This window comes from Pogoniulus pusillus, chromosome 23 (assembly GCF_015220805.1).
Source record: "Pogoniulus pusillus isolate bPogPus1 chromosome 23, bPogPus1.pri, whole genome shotgun sequence".
In the NCBI taxonomy this organism is placed as follows: Eukaryota; Metazoa; Chordata; class Aves; order Piciformes; family Lybiidae; genus Pogoniulus; species Pogoniulus pusillus.
The window spans coordinates 15,873,966-15,895,553 of record NC_087286.1 but is presented as its reverse complement, the minus strand read 5'-3'; the positions used below and the strand labels follow the sequence as shown (position 1 = coordinate 15,895,553).

At 54.2% G+C, this 21,588-nt stretch overlaps 1 protein-coding gene across 9 annotated transcripts in view; it reads left to right on the top strand.

Annotated features, from left to right (window-relative positions):
* Nucleotides 1–21,588, top strand: part of MAP4 (microtubule associated protein 4) — a 136,808-nt gene that overhangs the window by 99,184 nt on the left and 16,036 nt on the right. For 8 of the 9 annotated variants that reach the window (XM_064162718.1, XM_064162717.1, XM_064162720.1 and 5 more), the window contains 3 exons: nt 14,926–15,026; nt 16,427–16,639; nt 17,844–18,021. In XM_064162718.1, coding sequence (XP_064018788.1) covers nt 14,926–15,026; nt 16,427–16,639; nt 17,844–18,021 — 492 coding nt within the window. The remainder of the gene's footprint in view (nt 1–14,925; nt 15,027–16,426; nt 16,640–17,843; nt 18,022–21,588) is intronic. The other variant, XM_064162721.1, reaches the window with a different exon arrangement.

Here is a 21,588-nt window from a genome sequence, read left to right as displayed (position 1 = left end):
CAGACCAATTGCTTCTAGGCTGAGCAAGAGCTTGCAGACATCTGTCCTGAGGAAACAAGCATCTGCCCAGAGAGTTTGTGGAGTCTCCTTGTCTGGAGAGCTTCCAAACCCAGGTGGCCACTGTGCTCCTGGGCAGGCTGCAGTGGGTACCTCTGCTTTAGCAGGGGCAGTTGGACTGGATGATCTCCAGAGGCCCCTTCCAGCTCCTACCATGCTGGGATTGAGGGATTGTGTCCTACACAGGTTCTGAAAGTGAGCCATGAGCTAAGGTCCCGTTTCCCACCAGCAAAGAACACCCCAGGAATATTTTAAAGCATGGCCAAAAAAAACAAAAAAGAATAAATAAGATGATGGAGGCTTTTAGAGAGGAGAAGCTGGTGGGTGGAACTATTCTGGTTAATTAGAGGGTGGCAGGAAAGATTCTTCTAACTTACAGCTCCTTAGTCATTGTTTTTAAATATAGCAGTGCCTGAAAGCCAAAGCTTGAACACAAGGAGGTGAATGTGTGGATTGTAGCAGTTCCCAGCAGCAGGTTCAATTCAGGGGGCGTGGAGTAGCTCGGAGTCTCTGGGTGTAAAAATACATCTTGTGTTCAGGGGCTGCACGGCAGGGAGGCCTGGAGCTGCTGCCGCTGGGAGGAGCTGCCCGCTGGGAAAGGACCTGGGAGGTTGGTGACGGCGGCTGGAGATGAGCCAGCGTGTGCCCAAGTGGCCCAGAGTGTGTGCCCAGGTGGCCAAGAAGGGCACCAGCATCTTGGCTTGGATCAGCAGTGGTGTGGCCAGCAGGAGCAGGGCAGGGATTGTCCCCCTGGATCGGGCACTGGTGAGGCCACACCTCTAATCCTGAGGTCATCTTTGGGCCCTCACTCCAAGAAGGACTTTGAGGGGCTGGAGTGGGTCCAAAGGACAATGAAGATGGGGAAGGGTCTGGAGAACAGGGCTGGGGAGGAGCAGCTGAGGGACCTGGGGGTGTTGAGCCTGGAGAAAAGGAGGCTGAGGGGAGACCTCCTGAGTCTCTGCAACTCCCTGGAAGGAGGCTGGAGACAGATGGGGTTGGTCTCTTCTCCTAAGGAACAAACAATAGCACAAGGGAAAGTGGTCCACGGGGAGGTTTAGATTGGACATGAGGAAGAGTTTCTTCCCCTTGAGTGTTGTCAAGTCCTGGCCCAGGCTGCCTGGGGCAGTTCCTATCCCTGGAGGGGTTTCAAAGCCGTGGAGATGTGGTTCTGAGGGCCATGGTTTGGTGGTGATGTGGCAGTGCTGGGTCGATGTTTGGACTCCATGAGCTTAGAAGTCTTTTCCTGCCTAAATGGTTCTGTGATTCTATGACAGATTTCCTCCAGGACTGCAGTCTGTTGGTATCTGTGATGGTTTGTGTCTGTGGCCGTTGTGACCTTGGTTCAAAGAAGGAAATTTGCTTTAAGTCAAGGATTAATGTGAACCAGGCACTTAAGAAAAGAGACAACTCTGCAGTTTGGTGCTGATGCAAGAGCAGAATCCAGATGCCAGTGGCTGAGTGGTTAGAAGCCATCCAGGCTCCCAGAATGGTGACATCCAAAGCCAGTTAGAAAAGCCTTGGAAGTGGAGGCTTCACAGGACGGCTGGGTAAAGCTCTTGATCCACGCTGAGGCTGGGTTGGAGTAGATCAACACAACATGTGCAGTGCTGGGGGTAAATCCAGTGTGAAATGCAAAATGCAGCTCCAAAGATGTTGTGAGGTATCTTCATCTTAAACCAAACCCATGTGCAGGTGAAGCTCAATGTATCTCAGTCCCCAGAACCTCCCCTCACTTGCCCCGTTTCATCCTTCCCAGCTTCCTCCACTCTCCTGCCTGAGCCCTGTGGTTTGCCAGTGGTGAAGGTCCTCATACCAGCATCCTTGGCTCCAGCGGAATACATTAAAGTGCCCTGCACACAAAAGCCCTGAAAGGGGTCATTTTTTGTGCTGAAAGGGGTCATTCAGAGCTGGAATGTCTGGGGCTGGCCTTGCTTGCGGGCGCTGGGGTTTGATGTAACTGGGAGGACGATTGGTGACCTTAGGTGTTAAGTGGTGCTAAGAGTGGTTGAGCAGCAGGAGCTGGTGGCGACAGGGTTTGGTAGAGAGCAAGGAGATGGCTACGTCGTCCCAACAGCCCAAGCAAGTGCTGCCCACCGAGCGCTGGTTGCAGCGGGATCGTCAAAGCCCTCGCCTCGCCTCGCAGCAGCGAGCGCAGCTTCTGCCCCAGGAGCAGGCTCCTCTCCCCGCCTCACAAAGGGATCGGGGGCTGGCTGGAACTAGCGGCTGGATGCGGTAAGTGAAGGCGTGCGGCAGGCAAGGGGGTGGGGAGGAAGGAGTTTTGTCATGAACAGAGGGGGCATGGTGTGTCGTCAGCGCCGCCGGAGCGCCGCTGCCAGCCGCCCAGCCAGCCCCGGCAGGAAGCGAAGCGCTCCGAGATGTCTCTCTCCAACAAGCAGCCCGCAGCCCTCTCCGAGTACAGCCAGCTGTGCAAAGGCAAGAACCCAGACAGCTTCTCGGGAGCCTTCCACTGCATGGAGTCCCCCAAAGACTTCGGCAAACCCGAATTCGAGTGGCAGAGGACTGAGGGGAAGCTTAACGAGATTGGCTTGAACGTGAACGCGGGGGGACCGATTAAGGATGGGCTGGTTAAGAACGCTGGCTTCACGGATGAGGACAAGCTCTGCTTCTTTGAAGGCAAGCTAGACAAAGAGCTAAAAATAGCTCAGAAAGACAAAAGAGAAATCGAGGTGCAAGGCAAAAAATACCAGGCAGCTGCAGGTCACCTTGAGAGCTGGGCTCTGATTTCTGAACCGTTCCCTTCCGTGGAAGGGAACTTTGCAAACCCTAAAGCTACAGATTTTCAGGTGGGACAGGCAGGAGCTGAAAAATCCGGGGCTGGGCTGGGTAAAAATGAAGCCATCACCGATCAGGAGAAAGCAGCCGGGAAGGCTGGAATGGAGACCAAATGTCAGCCAGCTCCAGCCCTGCCCAATCTGTCCGTGTCAGAGAGCCAGCCCGGCAAATTCGTGCAGGAGCAAGAGATCAGTGTCTGGAACCCCAATTTCCACTCCACCCTGCCTAACGATTCGGGCTCTAAAGAAGCCACGGTGAAAAAAGATGGAGCCCCCAGCTATTGTGTGCTCGGGGCGGTTAACGACGGCTACGTGCAGAGCGGATTTGCCTCTGCCCCAACACCACCCAAGCCAGAGCCTCCAACTACCACCGTGGAGCTGGCACAAGATGACTCCAAAAGTAGTGACTTTAATCACGGCCCCGAAATGGAGGAAGAGCTGGAGGACAGGCTGGAGGATGGCAGCTTTCTGCAGAGGGCTGCCCACCAAAGGAAGGCAATGAGGCGTGCAATGTCCGAGTGCTCTCACTTGTCGGTGCCCCTAACCCTGGACCTGGCCGATAAATACCCTGAGCCGGTGCTTAGAGAGGACGTCGCTACTGGTCTGCTCTCTCCTAATAGCAGCCTGACCCAGTGCTCCAGCCCCACAGCCAGGAAGCCGAGCGCTGCGATGAAGAGGTCAATGACCGTGGCAGAGGAGCAAACATCTGTCTGCAGCTCGGGTCCCCAGCAGAGCAGCGCGCCGGGCAAGGAGCACCAGTCCCTGCTGGCAGAGGAGCCAGCTGCCAAGAAGAGAGAGGAGTGGAACGGAGGCAGCAACTCGGGCAAGAAGGAGCTGGGCAGCCCGAGCTTGTACCACAGCAAGCTGGAGCAGATCCCTGAAATCGGCAGCCAGGACAAAGAGAAGGAGGAGGCGGCGGCGAAGAAGGAGAAGAGAAATGCCACCGACGGAGCTGCCGGGCTGGATGCTGCCAAGAGCAAAGGCAGCGAGCTGGAGCCCAGCAAACCTGCTGCTGCTCCCCTGGAGAGAAAGGAAATCGAGGTCAGCCCTGTGCAGAGCTCCTCATCTCCCAAGCAAGGAGATTTGCCACGTGATGGTATGTTGCTAATTTTTACCTTCCAGACAGAAGCTGGGAAGGAGCTAAGGGACCTCGGCGGGCTACAGGCAGAGGGTGGGCGGCTGGGTGCACCTGAGGAGACCGACGCGGGGCTTAGAACAAAGGAGGGCTTTGGGGGTAGGCAAGAAGGGAGCAAAACCGGCCAAAAATCATTCTCTGGCTGGCTCCACGGTGTCTGCTGCTGCAGCAGCTCTTGCTTGCTGCTGGGTTCACGGATTCACAGATTGCACTGGCTTGGAAAGGGTCCTCAAAGATCATTTTGCCCAACTCCCCTAATCCCAGGAGATTTTCAGGTCTGCAGCATCCACGGTGATCTCCACATAGCTGTCTTGTCAGGACTCTCTTGCCATTCCCTCCTGCCAGCTCAGGTGCCCTGGTGTGGAGCCATGAGGCTGTTCCCAAAGTTCAAACCTTTCTCTCTGTGTCAGAGATCTGAGGAGTCTGCTTTTCCATGAAGCTTTTTAGCACCTTTTGGTCAAAACACAAGTGGATGGGACACTCTGGGACATGGTCTAGTGGTCATGGAGGTGTTCCAGGACGTGGTCTTGTGGTCGTGGAGGTGGTTTTGGGACATGGTCTAGTGGTCATGGAGGTGTTTCAGGATGTGGTCCTGGAGGTGCTGGGTAGAAGGCTGGACTCGATGACCTTGGGGGTCTTTTCCCACCTGAATGATTGTGTGGTGCCCTTTGAGGGCAGCAGCCAGAGTGAGCAGAGGCAGTGGTTTGTGTAGTGAAGTTCTTCCCAACAACTTCGGTGCTTAAATCGAAGGTGGAATTTCCTGGATGCTCTCCATAAGCTCTTGCCCAAACCCCCCTCACCAAGTAGCCTTTCCCCTCGCCGCTGTCAAGTGCACTTTGTTTGATTTGCTGGTGTTTTGGGGATGGATGAGGTCGGGCTCCTTGTAAGGAGCAGCTCGGCTTTGTTCTCCAGCCTGGAGCAACATCTCTGTCCCTCTGGCCAGCTCCAAGGCTGCTATTTGGCCAGCCAGCTGTGGGGAGTGGGGATGGGCTGGGGGCTGCGTCTGCCGCGGTGTTCACCAGAGCTGTGTGTGTGCTGGGGGCAGAATGTGTCAGGGAATCGAGACAAAAGACCTGGGTGAGAATTTGTGCATTCCATGACTTCTGCAGCCAGCTGCTTTGCTGAGCCCTTTGAGGACCAGTATCAAAACTGGGGTTAAAATACCCAGATGGGAGCTGGTGGTGGAAGTGAGGAGTGTCTGGGAGGGTTTTAGAGGTGAGGGTTTGCTCCAGAAGGCTGGAGAGGGTTGAAAAGCTGAGCTCTCCCCAGCACTGAGCTGGGGAGGTTGGTCTGGAGCAAGGTGGTCTGTGCTCTGCTAACTGAAGTTGTTCCCTGGGTCTGTGGTGTGGTAGTGACACCCAATGGTGGCTCTGTCAGCTCCGACGCCAGGCTCTCAGCATCCTCCTGTCACTGCCTGCCTGCAACCGAGGCACCAGAAGGGCAGGTGAAGGGTCTGGAGAACGGGGCCGGTGAGGAGCAGCTGAGGGAGCTGGGGTTGTCCAGCCTGGAGAAAAGGAAGCTGAGGAGAAACCTCATTGCTCTCTATAGCTCCCTGCAAGGAGGCTGGGTCCAGGTGGGTGTTGGTCTCTTGTTCCTAGTGTCAAGTGATAGAAGGAGAGGAAATGGCCTGAAATTGTGCCAGAGGAGGGTTAGGTTGGACACAAGGAACAATTTCTTTCCTGGCAGAGTGCTCAGGAACTGGAACAGGCTGCTCAGGAGGGTGATGGAGTCACCATCGCTGAAGGTGTTCAAGAAACTTGTGGCCATGGCACCTGGGGACTTGGTTTAATGTCCGTGGTGGTTGAGGGCTGGATGCTCTCTGAGAGGGCTTTGCCACCCAGACGAGTCTGTAATGCTAGCATTACAGTGTTTTTCTTTAGTACTGTCTCTGAGAGGCTTCAGTTTGCAAGACCTTGGTCAGAGATGTGTGGAAGGAGGTTTGGGGTGGCACAGCCCTCCCCTCTCTGAAGTGCCAACACGTCCGACCTGCTCCGTCTCCGTTGGCTCTGTCTCCCCTGGTCCCTCACGGTCTGCTCGGCAGGCAGACGTTAACTCCCCCTGGCAGCCCTGACTGAGGTGGTGTCAGGTTTGGTGGCAGCATGGCACGGATTGCAGGCATGGGTCCCTGCAGCCTGAGCAGAGGTGTCAGGTCCTTTCATGCAGGCAGCTCTCCGGTGACAGTCACTGCAGTGATGTACTGAGCTCCTGGCTGCCAGCCACAGCTGGAGAGGACACCTGCAGGTGGGCTTGCTTGGACACAAGTAGGACCTGTGCAGATGTGTGTGTATTTACCTGAGGGTCATCAGACTTCTTGATAACTTAGACATGGAATCACAGGATGGCTTGGTTTGGAGGAGACCTTTAAGCTCAGGGGGTCCAACCGCTAACCCAGCACTGCCAGGGCACCACCAAACCATGACCCTCAGCACCACATCTCCATGGCTTGGAAACCCCTCCAGGAATGGGGACTCCACCATTGCCCTAGGCACCCTGGGCCAGGGCTGGACAAGCCTCAAGGGGCAGAAATTGTTCCTCATGTCCAACCTAAACCTCCTCTGGGACAACTTGAGGCTGCTTCCTTTGTCCTATCACTTGTTCCTTAGGAGAAGAAACCAACCCCACCTGGCTCCAACCTGCTTTCAGGGAGCTGCAGAGCCAGAAGATCTCACCTCAGCCTCCTTTTCTCCAGGCTCAACAAGCCCTGCTCCCTCAGCTGCTCTTCACCAGCCTTCTTCCCCAGACCCTTCAGCAGCTTCCTCCTGCCTTTCTCTGGACCTGCTCCAGCAGCAGTTGTAGAGCAAAAATGTTGTGGGAAAAAAGGTGGAACAGAAACAAAAAGCCCTGCATGTGTGCAGACCTGTCACGCTTCTGGGGTGCCGAGCTGAAGCTCACCTCCAGGGTGGTTCATACTGTGCACAAGGAGGAGTCCAGGTTCAGCTGGGCTGGCAAAGCCATGGAGCTCAGGAGGCAGTTCAAAACACAGCCATGTGTGGTCTTTACCCCCAGAAGACATGGAGAGCATCATCTGAAGTGGGCTGACACCTCCTGCCCCGCGGGCCTGAGCGGTGCTGGTGGAAAGGTCACAGGCAGAGGAGCAGGCAGAGTTTTCTGGTTGGTTGCTCTTTGCAGGTGGTGAATTCTTCCCTCCATGCTGGATTGAAACCTTTGGGCTTGCAGCTGTGCACTCTCTCAAGCTTCATTTTCAAAGTTGGTTTATTGGCCCTCCAGCCAGAGGTCTGGGTGTAAGTGGAGATGATGACAACCAGCAGACCATAGGCTTCCCTGGGCACCACTCACATGGAGCTGGAACTTCTTTTTTCACTCTCTCCACCCAAATTATTGACCTATTTGTAGAATGGGTTGGATTGGAAGGGGCCCTAAAGATCATCCAGTTCCAACCCCCTGCCATGGGCAGGAACACCTCCCACAGGTGTTCAGTCTGGCCTTGAGCAACCCCAGGGAGGTGGCACCCACAACCTCCCTGGGCAACCTATGCTAGTGTCTCAGTGCCCTCACTGCTAAGGGCTGATTGGGGTTAAGAGCTGCTCTGTGCTCTGCAGGGTGTTGGTGACAAATGAGCTCTGGCTTTGTCCTCTCCTGGGAAGAAGCGGAGCCCATGGATGATGCAGTTCTGTGTTTGCTTTGCTTCAAATCCCTGGAGTTTGGAAGAGATTTTTGGAACACAAGAGAAAAGGGACAATAATGGTGCAAGTGGTTCTGAAATGGGGATGTTCTCGAGGAGAAGAGCAGCCTGAGGGGGCATCTCAGTGCTAAGCAAGAGCTAAAGGGTGAGGGGCAAGAGGATGGGGCCAGACTCTCATCAGTGGTGCCCAGGGACAGGACAAAGGATTGCAGGCAGCAGCTGGATCCCAGGAGGTTCCATCTGAACATGGGGAGAAATTTGTTTGGTGTGAGGGTGCTGAAGGTCTGAAGCAGGCTGCTCAGAGAGCTTGTGGAGTCTTCTCTAGAGGGCTTCAAACCCCCCTGGCCATTGTGCTCCTGGGCAAGCTGCTGTGGCTGCCTCTGCTTTAGCAGGGAGTTGGACTGGATGATCTCCAGAGGTCCTTTCCAACCCCTCCATGTTGGGATTCTGTGAGATGCTTTCAGATATGATGAGCTTTTTGCTTCCTCTGTTGACAACAGGGAGGTGGCTGCAGTAACTCCACCAAGCCAAGACTTGGCTGGAAAGGTAGAGCTAAATCTGTCCCTGGTGTTCTCTTCATGGCTCAGTGACCCTTTCCTACCCTCATCATCTTCTTGTGCTTCAACCTGGGCACTCACCTTGCAGGTCTCTTTCCAGACACAAGATAAGTATCCAAGAGGACCCACAGATCCCTTTGAGCTGACAGGAACAGAGTTTTCCTTCTTTGTATTGGCTCCTTGTTCTGTCTCTTCATTCACAGTTTAGCACCTGCCTTTGAAGGTTGGGCTAGATGACCTTTAAAGGTCCCTTCCAACCCAGTGATTGGGGGTAACAACTTTTGTCTCTGGTAGCCTTTTTCATCCTGAAAAACCCTGGAGGAATTGTCCAGCCTGATTCCAATCACTTGACTGGCACCTCTCAGAACTTCTGCCCGGAGAAGACTTCCTTGGTCCTATCCAGCTGGGGGTGTTTTGCTAAGCATCTGCTAGTCCTGGAGGAGTTTTCAAGGTGGCTTGGGACTGTAGATCAAAGCTTTCTGTCCGGCAGGTCGTTGGGTCTCAGTCTGGTGGCACATTTGGGTTCATTCCATGCTCAAAGCTGTCACAAAGACAAACTCGTTGGGATCTGTTGCGTCCCCGCTGCAGGTATTTGAAGAAAGGAGCTGCTGGCTGCAGATCAGAGCTGAGCTGGGCTGCAGAGCTTCTTCTGGTCTCTCCTTTCATCAGCAGTTGCTGCTCCTTTCAGCAGCACAAGCAGTGGCTTTGTTCCCTGCTCTGAACAACAACTGATTGATTCACCCTCGCGTGGTGTCCGAGCCGGGGTGTGATGTGTGGCACGTCCCTAGCGCGAGGTCCTTGGGGCTGCAGGAGACCTTGAGGAGTCCAACTGTTAACCCAGAGCTGCCAGAGCACCTTCTGCTGCCCTTCCAGTGCTTCAAGAGGCCAATCAGAAAGCTGGGGACAGACTTTTGACCAGCTCCTGTTGTGACAGGACAAGGGGGGATGGTTTGATCTGCAAGAGAGAGACTCATACTGGAGAGAAGGAAGAGATGTTTGACACTGAAGGTGGTGACAGCCTGGTCTGGGTTGGCCAGAGAGGTGGGAGATGCCTCAACCCTGGAACCATGGCAGCTCAGGTTGTTTGGGGCTCTGAGCAGCCTGCTGTAGTTGCAGATGTCCCTGCTGACTGCAGGGGAGTTGGACTGGAGGAGCTTTGAAGGTCCCTTCCCAGCCGAACCAGCCTGTGACTCTGTGATGCATCAGCTGCTGTAAGACCCCTTAGAGGAGCTTCTCAGTGGCTCATTGCTGACACCAGATGAGGAGCAAGAAGCTGAGGTTGGGTGCACCAGTGGTAACATCTCTGTGCTCTGGAGTGGTCAGGCCTGTACCTGTGTGGACAGGATAGAGTCACAGCTCTTTGCCTTCAGATCCTGGAAATCACAGATTCACAGGTAGCACTGGGCTGGAAGGCACCATCAAAGGTGATCTTGTCCAGCTCTGCTGCAGCCTTCAGGGACGTCTCCAACTAGATCAGGCTGTCCAGGGCCACATCAAATCTGATGGCCCTGGCCCAAGGCCTGCCCAAGCCCTAGCGGCCTCCTGAGAATGCTTTGAGGTTTCCCTAGCATCCAGACCAGCTGTGGGGGCAGACATAAACACTGCTCCCCACTTGCTGCCCCCCCTAAGGCCACTCCAGCTGTGGGCTGCTGGTGTTTGCAGTCTGCCTGGAAGCTGAGCTGCTCTCTCCTACTTGGCTTTGCCAGGGCCACAGGCAGGCAGAAGATAAAGCTTCTTGGTGGTGTCCTCAAGGTGCAGCCATTTTTAGCAGTGGAAAGGGAAAGGCTCCTGCTCTTGGTGACATTTTTACACCCAGCATCACTTTTTTAGCACAAAGTGACAGTCAGAGAGCCTCTGCCCAGCTGCTGGGTCTCAGTCCGTGCCACAGTGGGCAAACTCAGCAGCTCCTTCAGCTTGGTCTGGAAGAACAAATTCTGATTGAGGATTTCCCTTCCTGGGTAAACAAATTAGAGTCTTAACAAATCAACTTAGCTTTAGAAGATGCAGACAAAGAGGACATCTGCTTCATTCCCTGATTCGGGATAACAAGTGAAGATGTCTGCTCTGATTGAGCTGTGCTGGGCGCCAGCTCAGCTGCCTGCATCTGGGTCAAGCAGCAGGTACCTTGTTCAGCCTTTGCTGGAGAGGAGAGAGCAGATCAGGGTCCTGTCCCTGCTGAACCTGAGGTTTGTTGTATTCAGAGATACACAGAATAGTTTGGGTTGAAAAGGACCTTAAAGATCATCCAGTTCCAACTCCCCTGCCGTGGGCAGGGACACCTCCCACTATCCCAGGTTGCTCAAGGCCTCATCCAACCTGGCCTTGAACACCTCCAGGGAGGAGGCTTCCATAGCCTCCCTGGGCAACCTGTGCCAGAGTCTCACCACCCTCACTGCAAAGAATTTCTTCCTGGTCTCCAGTCTAAATCTCCCCTCCTCAAGCTTGAAGCCATTGCCCCTTGTCCTGTCGCTACAAGCCCCATCAGAAGTCCCTCTCCAGCTCTCCTGAAGCCCCTTCAGGTACTGCAGGGTTTCTTTGAGGTCTCTCCAGAGCCTTCTCCAGGCTGAACAGCCCCAGCTCTCTCAGCCTGCCACAGGCTCACAGGATGTCAGGGGTTGGAAGGGACCCAAAGAGATCATTGAGTCCAACCCCCCTGCCAGACCAGGACCACACAATCTAGCTCAGATCACACAGGAACACATCCAGACGGGCCTTGAAAAGCTCCAGAGAAGGAGACTCCACAACCTCTCTGGGCAGCCTGTGCCAGTGCTCTGGGACCTTTACAGTAAATAAGTTCCCCCTTGTGTTGAGGTGGAGCTTCCTGTGCTGCAGCTTACCCCCATTGCTCCTTGTCCTATCCCAGGGAGCAGTGAGCAGAGCCTGTCCCCTCCTCTTGCCCAGCCCTCAGGTACTTATAAACATTTATTAAATCCCCTCTCAGTCTTCTCTTCTCCAGACTAAAAAGGCCCAGGAGAAATGTCCCCACAGGAGGGGTTCTCCAGCCCTCTTTGTGGCCTCCTCTGAACCCACTCCATCAGTTCCATGTCCCTCTGATGCTGGGGGCACCAGAACTGGATGCAGTGGTCCAGATGGAGTCTCAACCAGAGCAAAGCAAAGGGTCCTGCTGGGCGCAGTTCTTGTGATGCAGCCCAGGACGTGGTTGGCTCTGGGCTGCCAGCAACCTTTGCTGGCTCACGGTGGGCTTGACATCGACCACCCCCCCAGAGTCCTTCTCCAGACTGCTTAGGAGCCCTAAGCCAGCTTGGTTTGGTGTTGAGATTTCTGACAGTGCAGCTGCCTGTGGGTGGGGATGGATGGAGAGGAGCTCGCAGGGTTCCTGGTGCCCATGGGCAGGTTTGGTCTGTGAGGTTGTTTACGTTTCAGAGGGAGAGTAAAGATGGGCACTGCCTTGCTGCTTAATCTATTTCTCTTAATGGATTTTCAGCTGATGGCTCTAATCCCCGGGAGAATTATGGAGCTGTTTCATTGAGTGATGCTTTAGTTGAGCTTAGCCTGCTGGGATCCCTGGCTGGGGATCGAGAGGATCATGAGCACGTTGGAACCCAGCTGCCAGCCCAGGTCAGCGCCCGGGGGCAAGGCAGGTGAAGTTCAGAGCCCAGGAGATGGGGGCTGGGACCTCACCAAGTGGTGCTGGGAGCGGAGGAGCAGTGCTGCTGCTGCCAGGCTTTTGGAGATGCCAGGAGGAGGCTGTTGTGTAGCTTGTCTTCATCACAGGCATGTCCCAGGAGTTCGGGAGGGGAAGGGAATGAAAAACAGCAGGGAAAAGGAAGCTGAGGGGAGAGCTCTTTGCTCTACAGCTCCCTGCAAGGAGCCTGCAATCAGATGGGGACTGGTCTCTTCTCCCTAGGATCAGGTGACAGAAGGAAAGGAAATGGCCTGAAACTGTGCCAGGAGAGGTTTAGGTTGGGCACGAGGAACAATTGCTTTCCTGCAGGAGTGGCAGCATTGAACAGGCTGCCCGGGAAGGTGGTGGAGTCCCCATCCCTGAAGGGGTGCAAGAAATGCTTGCATGGCCATGGCGGTGCTGGGCTGATGGTTCTGTGGGAGCTCCATCATACAGCTTCATTCCAGTCACAACGTGGACGTGCCTGTGTCACCCTCAGCTTCAGTAAGCCTACAGCACAGTTAGAAGTGTGATCCACTTAAACTGGAGGGGAAACTTCTTTGGGGTAAGTGTGCTGGAGCCCTGGCACCTGACCTTCACCCCTTGTCCTGTCACAGCAGGCTGTGCTCAAAACTGCCCCCAGCTTTCTGCTCAGCCCCTTGAAGCACTGCAAGGCCACCAGGAGGTCTCCTTGGAGCCTTCTCTTCTCCAGGCTGTGCAACCCCAACTCTCAGCCCGGCCTCACAGCAGAGGGCTCCCAGCCCTTCCATCACTGCTGTGGCCTCCTCCAGCTCCACTCAAACAGGTCTGTGCTGTGCTGAGGACTGCAGAGCTCGATGCAGCATTTTATTGCAGCATTGCCCTCACAGGTGGTGTCTCACAGTGATGGCACTTGTCAGGCACAAAAGGGTTTGATTTCCACCCTTCAGATCTTCCTGAGTAGGGAAGGGCAGGCCTGGGGGTGAGGGTGGAGACACCAAACAGCAGAGTGCTGCCGGGAGCAGCCGTGGGGAGGAAGCAACCCGAATGGCAGGGTCATGCCTGCCTTTGAGTCCATCAGGAGAAGATGCCAGATTGGCATGTCCTTCCCACTCTCCTTCAAGCCCCTTTCCCTCAGGATTCACCCAGCTCTGGATGCTGACTCAGCTCAGATGGATTTTCTCCCTCAGCGAACACCACGAGGAGCTGGAGGAGCTCGGGGCAGAGCAGCTCCCAACCCCAGCAGCTTCCAACAACATGGCTTTGAAATACCTTTCAGAGGCTTCCTCGCCATGCTTGGGGGCACAGGCCAACTGAAAAGTCTCTGCAGTCATTCCTGCAGCCTAATGAACAGATTTGATGAAGGCTTGGCAGCTCTTCCCTGTATGCCCTGTGCCGGGGAAATCTTCCCAGGCAGCTCACTCAGCTCTCTGGAGAACATCTTCATAATTAAAGGGTGAATGAAAGCAAATGTTCTGATGAGCACAGTTGGGTTGTTACTCACAGTGAGACAGCACAAAAACAAAACCATCCTTCTCCAGTCCCTCGGGGTTGTCTGCAGGGTCTTGTGTCCCAGGCTGGGAGAGATGGAACCTCAGAGATGTGCCTCTGACCCCTGAAGTGGGAATGTTCCTTACCCAGCTCTGCTGGGGTGATCACTGGGACACAGCAGTGAGGGGAGGGCTGCAAGCCCTCTGCTGTGAGGTCAGGCTGGGAGAATTGGGGTTGTTCAGACTCGAGAAGAAAAGGTTCCAGGGAGACCCCAGCAGAAAGCTGGGGACAGAGTTTTGAGCAGGGCCTGCTGTGGCCTGACAAGCTTTGGACTAAAAGAGAGAGATTCAGACTGGAGAGAAGGAAGAGATGTTTGACACTGAGCATGGTAAGAGCCTGGCCGAGGCTGCCCAGACAGGTGGGAGATGCTCATGCCTGGAACCATCCCAGGTTAGGTCATCAGGGGCTCTGAACAACCTGCTGCAGTTGAAGATGTCCCCGCTGACTGCAGGGGGTTGGACTGGAGAAGTTCTGCAGAGCAGGCCCTGTTTGATCCAGTAACATAAACTCAGATGAAATTCACCTTGCCCTTAGTTCTAAAGCATGGAAGCTGCTGGAGCTGGAAGCCTGACTCTGGGAGCTGAGGTTTGTCTGGGGGCTGCTGGAACAGAGGAATCGATGTTGCTGTGCGGATGCTGCGATGCCATCGCCCAGCGACAGGTTTCAGGTTGCTGCTGAAGTGGCAGTGCCTGAAGGGGAATGTCCAACGTGTGGAAAGTCACCTTTGTGTCCCAGAGATTTGAGGCTGGTGGGACCCAAACTGCTGCCATTCTCAGGTGTGGGATGCCAGCAGCAGAGAGCAGTGCATGGACACAAGGTTGTGGTTCAGGAACAGGAGCCATCGGCAGCCATCGCTCCTTCTGCTGCTGCTGTAGATAGAAGTGACCAGGGAGAGCATTAAGGTTTGTTGGAACTCAGTGGAGGAAACTGGTGTCGAGAAGCCAGGATAGATGAGCTACCAAAAAAAACCCTAAACCAAAGAAGGGCCTTTTTTAGGGGAAGTTGAGAGATTCTTCAGGATTTTGCATCCAGATCAGTGCCCACCCTGGGTGTTATGGTGCTTGTTTGACTTCCCAAGCTGGTTTTGGATACTCCAGAGGTTTTTCAAAGCTGCAGAGATGTGGTGCTGATGGCTGAGCACCAGCCTTGGGAGAGCTAGAGAATGGTTGGACTCCCAAGAGCTCAAAGGGCTTTTCCAATCCAAACCATTCCATGATTCTCTGAGAAGGCATCGTGTACAAGCTGGAAGAGGGCAGAACTTCCCCAGCAAGACTCCGGTAGCTCATGGTCATGACTTGAAAGATAGGCAGGTTTGCTTTTGCAATGAGATCAGAGATTTCCTTCAGCTGCTGTCTCTTTTCCTGCTGGAATAATGTGAAAAATGGGATGCTGATGGCATCTGGATGGACCTGCCCTGTTCCAGGGCAAATCTTTCTTCTTGTAAGTATCCTGCTTTGGAGGAAACCTTCCAGAAATACTCAAGCTGGAAGTGTCTCAGTACTTTCTCCTGATGGTAAGCCACAAATCCATGGTAAACCCCCCTCAAACTCACCCATTTCCTTCCTTTGATGTTTCTTTTCCCCCAGGAAAACCAGAAGAGACCAAACCAGCTGAAGCCGTGACTGGGAATGACATCACAGCACCTCCCAACAAAGAGCTTCCTCCCAGCCCTGAGAAGAAGACCAAGGTAAGTGTGGTTCCATCTTCAGTCTCTTTGCTTCCCTGGATTTTTCTTTGCCAGCTTTTCGGCTTCTTAAGCTGTAGCAGCAGAGGGTTCTGTTTTCTGAGCTGCTCTTGGTCAACCATTTCACTGGGACAGAGACCCCAGATCTGGTGGTGCCAACGGAGCCTGGACAGAGGTGACCCAAGGTGCATATCCTAAGGGTGCGTTGAGCTTTCAGTCAGTTCCCTGCTTGCTGTGGGTGGTGTGGAAGTGGTGAGGGATCTGACAGCACTTCTGCTCCACACACAGCTCCTGCTTGGTCACAGCACCTTCAGTTACAGGTAGCATCAGGAGCTGATGAGCCCATCTTTCAGGGGTGTTTATGAAGCACAAGAGAGCTTCCAGAGCTGTGCAGCACCCAGTTGAGGTCAGCCCCAGATTAGAATCACAGAGCCATGGAACAGTTTGAGTTGGGAGATGCCCTTAAGGTCATCAAGTCCAGCACTGCCAGGTCCCCACCAAACTGTGGCCCTCAGCACATGTCTCTGGATCTTTGAATCCCCTCCAGGGATAGGGACTCCACCACTGACCTGGGCAGCCTGGGCCAGATCTGGACAGCTCTCAGCTTCCCCTGGGACAACTTTAGGTCATTTCCTCTTGTCACTTGTTCCCTGGGAGAAGATACCAACCCCCCTGATTCTTTGAGCAGAGATAAAAGCAGGAGGGGCTTGGTCCTTCCTTCTGTGCTTTAGATATCTCCTGCACTTGGGTCACACCAGCTCTGTGAATGCTCCAGGCCTGGGGCTGAGTGACTGAAGTTGCCTGGTGGAAAGCATCCTGGCTTGGATCAGCAATGCTGTGGCCAGCAAGAGCAGGGCAGGGATTGTCACCCAGGACTGGGCACTGGTGAGGCCACACCTCCAATCCTGGGGTCACCTTTGGGCCCCTGACTCAAACAAGGACATTGAGGGGCTGGAGCACGTCCAGAGGACAACATAGTTTGTGAAGGGTCTGGAGAGCAGGGCTGGTGAGGAGCATCTGAGGGACCTGGAGTCGTTTAGTCTGGAAGAGAGGCGGCTGAGGGGAGACCTTGTGGCTTCTGCAGCCCCACCAATTCTGTGAACCAGTCCCGTTGGCTTTGAACTGGATGGAAAACCTCTCCTGGGCTGCCTCAGAGCCCTCTTCTGCCATCTCCTTTAACTCTTTGCCAGGCTCAGAAAACAGAAAACTGCTTCAGATTCTTTTCTTTCCATCCCAAATGTCATTTTTCTGTTCTGGCAGTTCTTTTGCTTGACAAAGTGCAGCTGTTTGGTTGTGCTGTTGGGTTGGTTGGTTTTTTTCCCTTCTTTATTTGTTTAGTGCTGCTTTGGTTTTGGTTTTGTTTCGTTTTACCCTGGATTTTGCTTTTTTGAACACCCATAAAGCCTGCCACGTCCACATCCTCCACCAAGCCTGCTGCAGCGAAAGCCAAGCCCCTGGCAGCCACCACCACAAAGCGGCCAAGCTCTGCCGCGCCTGCCCCCCACAAAAAACCCTCCAGCCCTTCTGCCGGCCCTCCAGCGGCCACCGCTGCCAAACGCCCGGCCACCGGCGCTGCTCGGCCCTCCACCCTAGCTCCAAAAGAGTCCAAACCAAAGGTAAGAGCTCTGCGTCCTGGGGCAGCCCCCACAACTCGTTTCTGTCTTGGCTTCCCAGTGTCTCACCCGAGAGTCAAACCAGAGCGTGGGCACGGGAGGAGAGGAGGAGGAGGAGTGAGGCTCGTTGTGTTGTGAGAGCCACGGTGCCCTTGGGATCTGCTTCTGTTAATTCACAGGCAGCAGCAGATCCCCCAGATCCCAGCATGGTGGGGTTGGAAGGGACCTCTGGAGATCACAGGATTGCACAGGATCACAGGATGCTAGGGGTTGGAAGGGACTCAAGGAGATCATCCAGTGCAACCCCCTGCTAAAGCAGGGGCACCCACAGCAGCTTGCCCAGGAGCACAGTGGCCACCTGGGTTTGGAAGCTCTCCCGACAAGGACACTCCACAATATGTACTGGCAGCCTGCTCCAGGCCTCCAGCACCCTCACACCAGAGATGTTTTTTCCTCCTGTTCAGGTGGAACCTCCCAGGGTCTAGTTTGTGTCCCTTGTCTTGTCACTGGGCACTGCTGACAGGAGTCTGTCCCCAGCCTCTTGCCCCTCACCTTTTATATCCTGTTGAGCATTGAGCAGATCCCTTCTGGGGCTGATCTTCTCCAGGCTCTCAGAGAGAGCTCCTCACAGAGCTGTTCCAGGCCCCTCAGCAGCTTCTCAGCTTCCCCTGGGCTCTCTCCAATAGTTCTGCCTGCCTTGAACCAGGGAGCCCAGAACTGAACCCAGTTCTCCAGCCAAGGCCTCACCAAGGCAGAGCAGAGGGGCAGAAGAACCTCCCTTGACCTGCTGGCCACACTCTTCTTCACACCCCTCAGAAGACCATTGGCCTTGGCCACCTGGGCACAGACAGGCTCATCTCCACCCACTGTCACCACTACCCCCCTCCAGGCCCTTCCCTACTAGGTCCTTCCCAGCCACTCTTCTCCCATCCCCAGTGCCTTCATGAGGTTGGTGGCACCTAAAGGCAGGACCCACCTCTTGGCCTGGTTGAACCTCGTCCTGTTGGCCTTGTAGCTCCCATTCAGCAGAGTCTGTGCTCTCAGTCCTGCACTGAACAGCATTGGTTGCTTCTGCACCTGCCCTTTGATGTCCTGCTCCACAGCATTTCAGCAGGCCCCAGATGTTCCAGAGCGTAACCAGTTTGGGTTGGCTTCCAGCTCCCTGCTGCCCAAGGTGCCACCTGTTAACCAGCCTGTCCCTTCTCAGGTTGCAGACACCAAGACCACAGAGAAGCGGACCTCACTTTCCAAGCCTTCATCATCTCCCACTCCTCGACCCACTGCCAGGAGCGCCCCTGCTACTCCCCGGACAACGGCGGCGTCGCCGGTCACCGCGGCTGCGGGCGCCAAGAGCACCACTGCTTCTCCTCCCAAGAGGCCCACCTGTGAGTAGCTCCCTGCTTGCCTTCAGCAGAGCTCTCTTGCCAGCCAGCTGAGAGTTCCTCTTCCTGCAGAATCACAGAATCAGAGAATGGGTTAGGTTGGAAGGGACCTCAAAGCTCAGCCAGTTCCAACCTCCCCACCCTAGGCAGGGACACCTCCCGATAGAAGAGGTTGCTCAAGGCCTCATCCAACCTGGCCTTGAACACTTCCAGGCAGGTTGTGGAGCACAGAGTCACAGAATGTGATCTTTGGTCATATTCTGTGATTCTGTGCTACACAACCTCCCTGGGCAACCTGTGCCAATGTCTCACCACCCTCACTGTGCTCCACAACCTCCCTGGGCAACCTGTGCCAATGTCTCACCACCCTCACTGTGCTCCACAACCTCCCTGGGCAACCTGTGCCAATGTCTCACCACCCTCACTGGAAAGAAACGCTTCCTAAAGCCATAGAATCATGGACTGGGTTGGGTGAGAAGAGACACTTAAGGGGCATCTATGCCAACCCCCTGCAGCCAGCAGGGATGTGGGCAACTAGAGCAGGCCTCACCAGAGCAGAGTAAAGGAGCAAGGCAACCTCCCTTGACTTGCTGGTCACACTCTTCTTCATGCCCCACAGGGGACCATGATTTGCCTTCTTGGCCACAAGGGCACATTGCTGGCTTCTGGGCAACCAGCACTGCCAGATCCTTCTCACAGCTCCATCAGGAATCTATATCCCACTCCTGTTGGCAAAGAGGGGACTTGCCCTGAGCTTCAGGCAGGCAGCACAGGCAGCATTCACCATCTGGAGAACGTTGGTTGCACTCATGTGAACGGAACTGGAGAGATTTAGTGCTGGATGAGTCTAGTCAAACTTCTCAGACCTCCTCAGGGCACTTGCCCTCACTGGCAAGGTTTGCCAATGAGCATCTGAAACTTAATTCCACAGGGGCTTGTGGGAGAGGGCACAGCAAATGGCTACAAAGATGCTGGGGGGACTGGAGCAGCTCTGTGGTGAGGGAAGATGTGGACTTGGGGCTTTTGAGGCTGGAGAAGAGGAGCCCGAGAGGAGATCTCATCAATGCTGGTCAATACTGAAAGGGTGGGTGGGAGCAGGAGGGGACCAGGCTTGGTCAGTAGTGCCTAGAGACAGGACAAGGGGTAAGGGGCACAAACTGGAACATGAGAAGCTCCATCTAAATAGGAGGAAGAACTTCTTGAATTTAAGGTGCTGGAGCCTTGAATCAGGCTGCACAGAGAAGTGATGGAGTCTGCTTCTCTGGAAACATTCCAAACCCACCTGGACCTGTTGCTGTGTGACCTTCTCTAGATGACCCTGCCTTGGCAGGGGTTGGACTGGATGATGTCCAGAGGTCCCTTCCAATGCCTGCCATGCTGTGGGGTGAAGTTCTGCCCTTCTTTACCCAGATTTACCCCCGCCAGCTCCTTTTGGGTGGTCTCTTATGCAAACTGCAGCCCAGAATGCTGAGGGTTTTAATGAGTTCCCTTCATTTCTCCTTCCAAAACTGAGAGGCAAACAAAGAAGTGTTTGCTGGTGACATTTGAAAGGAGATGGAGGCAACGATGCAGAGATGTGGGAAGGTTGTTCCAAGTGGCAAGATGTACAGAGGAAGAGGCTTCTGCAGCAGCGAGGGTGGTGGGACACTGCCAAGGTACAGTGAGAACTGGGTGGGCGGGGGAGAGATGAGGTCAGCTGGAGGAGCTCCATCAGGACTTGAAGCTGATTTGTCTGGATCTGGAAGTGCACAGAGGAATCAGGAATGGTAAAAGCAGGGAGGAGAAAGCAAGGGTGTAATAGAGGCTGGTGGGGCCTGAGTGGACATCACCACCAGCCAGACACTATTGGTCCAATTTGAGTTGAGCACAGAATCACAGAATCCCCAAATTCCAGCATGGAGAGGCTGGAAAGGACCTCTGGAGATCATCCAGTCCAACCCCTGTGCTCCAGCAGGGGCACCCACAGCAGCTTGCCCACGATCACAATGGCCAGGTGGGGTTGGAAGCTCTCCAGACAAGGAGACTCCACAACCAATCTGGGCAGCCTGTTCCAGGACTCCAGCACCCTCACACCAAGGAAGCTTCTCCTCATATTCAGGTGATATCTCCCAGGTTCCAGTTTGTGCCCATTGCCCTTTGCCCTGTTGCTAGGCATGGGTAGCTCCAGGTGGATCCCTAGGTGAATGTGATGGAGACTTGGATCTCTTCTGATCACCACTTAGTTTCTTGTTACTTAGCACCAAGCCAGACAAGGAATTTTAGCTCTGAGCAGCCTGCTCTAGGTGCAGATGCCCCTGCTGACTGCAAGGGCTTGCACTGGGCGGCCTTGAAAGGTCCCTTCCAACCCAACCCATTCCATGATTCTATGATTATTTTTTCCCCCACTTATTTTTCCTTTCCAGAAGTTGTAAAAACAACTTCTCTGTTTGGAGAAGAGCCTCTCCCTACCTTCCAGATCAGGAAAGGGCTCCAAGCCCTGAGCTTTCATTCCAGTTCAGACCATTTCCCAGCAGCTCCAGCATTCTCCAGGTTTCCAGCACCACATGCTGACGGCACTGACAAAAGTCATCACCACTGACCAGAGCAGAGCAAACATGTCCTTAGACATTCAAGTGAGATGTTGGTCCTCCTGCCTTCCTGTAAAGCCAGCCCTCTTCTATCCATGCAGCTTTCCCAAGTGAAGTCATGGAAGCAAGGAATGAGGCTGGGTTGGGATGTGTTTGGTGTTAATTATATCTCTGGCCTTTAGGCCTTATGGAATCACTCACATCTGCTTCATCTCATTAGCTGCTGGTTTCTCTGGGGGTGGTTAATTGAATGCTTTGAGCAGAGGCAGGATGGAACCAACCAGGCTCACTGGGCCTCCAGTTACCAGCCTCTTTGCTTGCTCTTTTCTGAGGTGGTTTCCATAAAGGTGCTGCCAGCTACTGGAGGTTAGCAGGGAAGCATAGAATTGAAGTTAAATAGCAGGAGTTAAAGCTCCATGGTTTAATGGCCATTGCTCTTAGGGTGAAGGTTCACAGATTTATAGACTGCTAGAGGTTGGAAGGGGCCTTAAAGCTCATCCAGTTCCAACCCCCTGCCATGGGCAAGGACACCTTGCACTAGGTTAGGTTGCTCAAGGCTCCATCCAGCCTGGCCTTGAACACCTCCCTGGGCAAGCTGCGCCAGGTTTTCACCACCTTCACTGGAAAGAATTTCTTCCCAGTCTCCAGTCTAAATCTGCCCTCCTCAAGCTTCAATTCATTCCCTCCAGTCCTCTTGGACTTGCTGACCTTGGAGACCTCTTCCCAGTGGAACAGTTCTTTGATTCTATGAAGATGGAGGGAGTTGTTCATCATTTCTACCTTAGATTTTTTTCTCCATTTCTTGTTTGGTTTGTGTTGCCTTTTGCTTTATAGGGAGGGTGGTGAGACACTGGGACAGATTACCCAGGGAGGTTGTGAATGCTCCATGGAGGTGTTCAAGGCAGGTTGGATGAGGCCTTGAGCAGCCTACGGCAGGGGGATGGAACTGGCTGAGCTTTAAGGTCCCTTCCAACCTAGGCCATTCTGTGAATCTATGAAACAA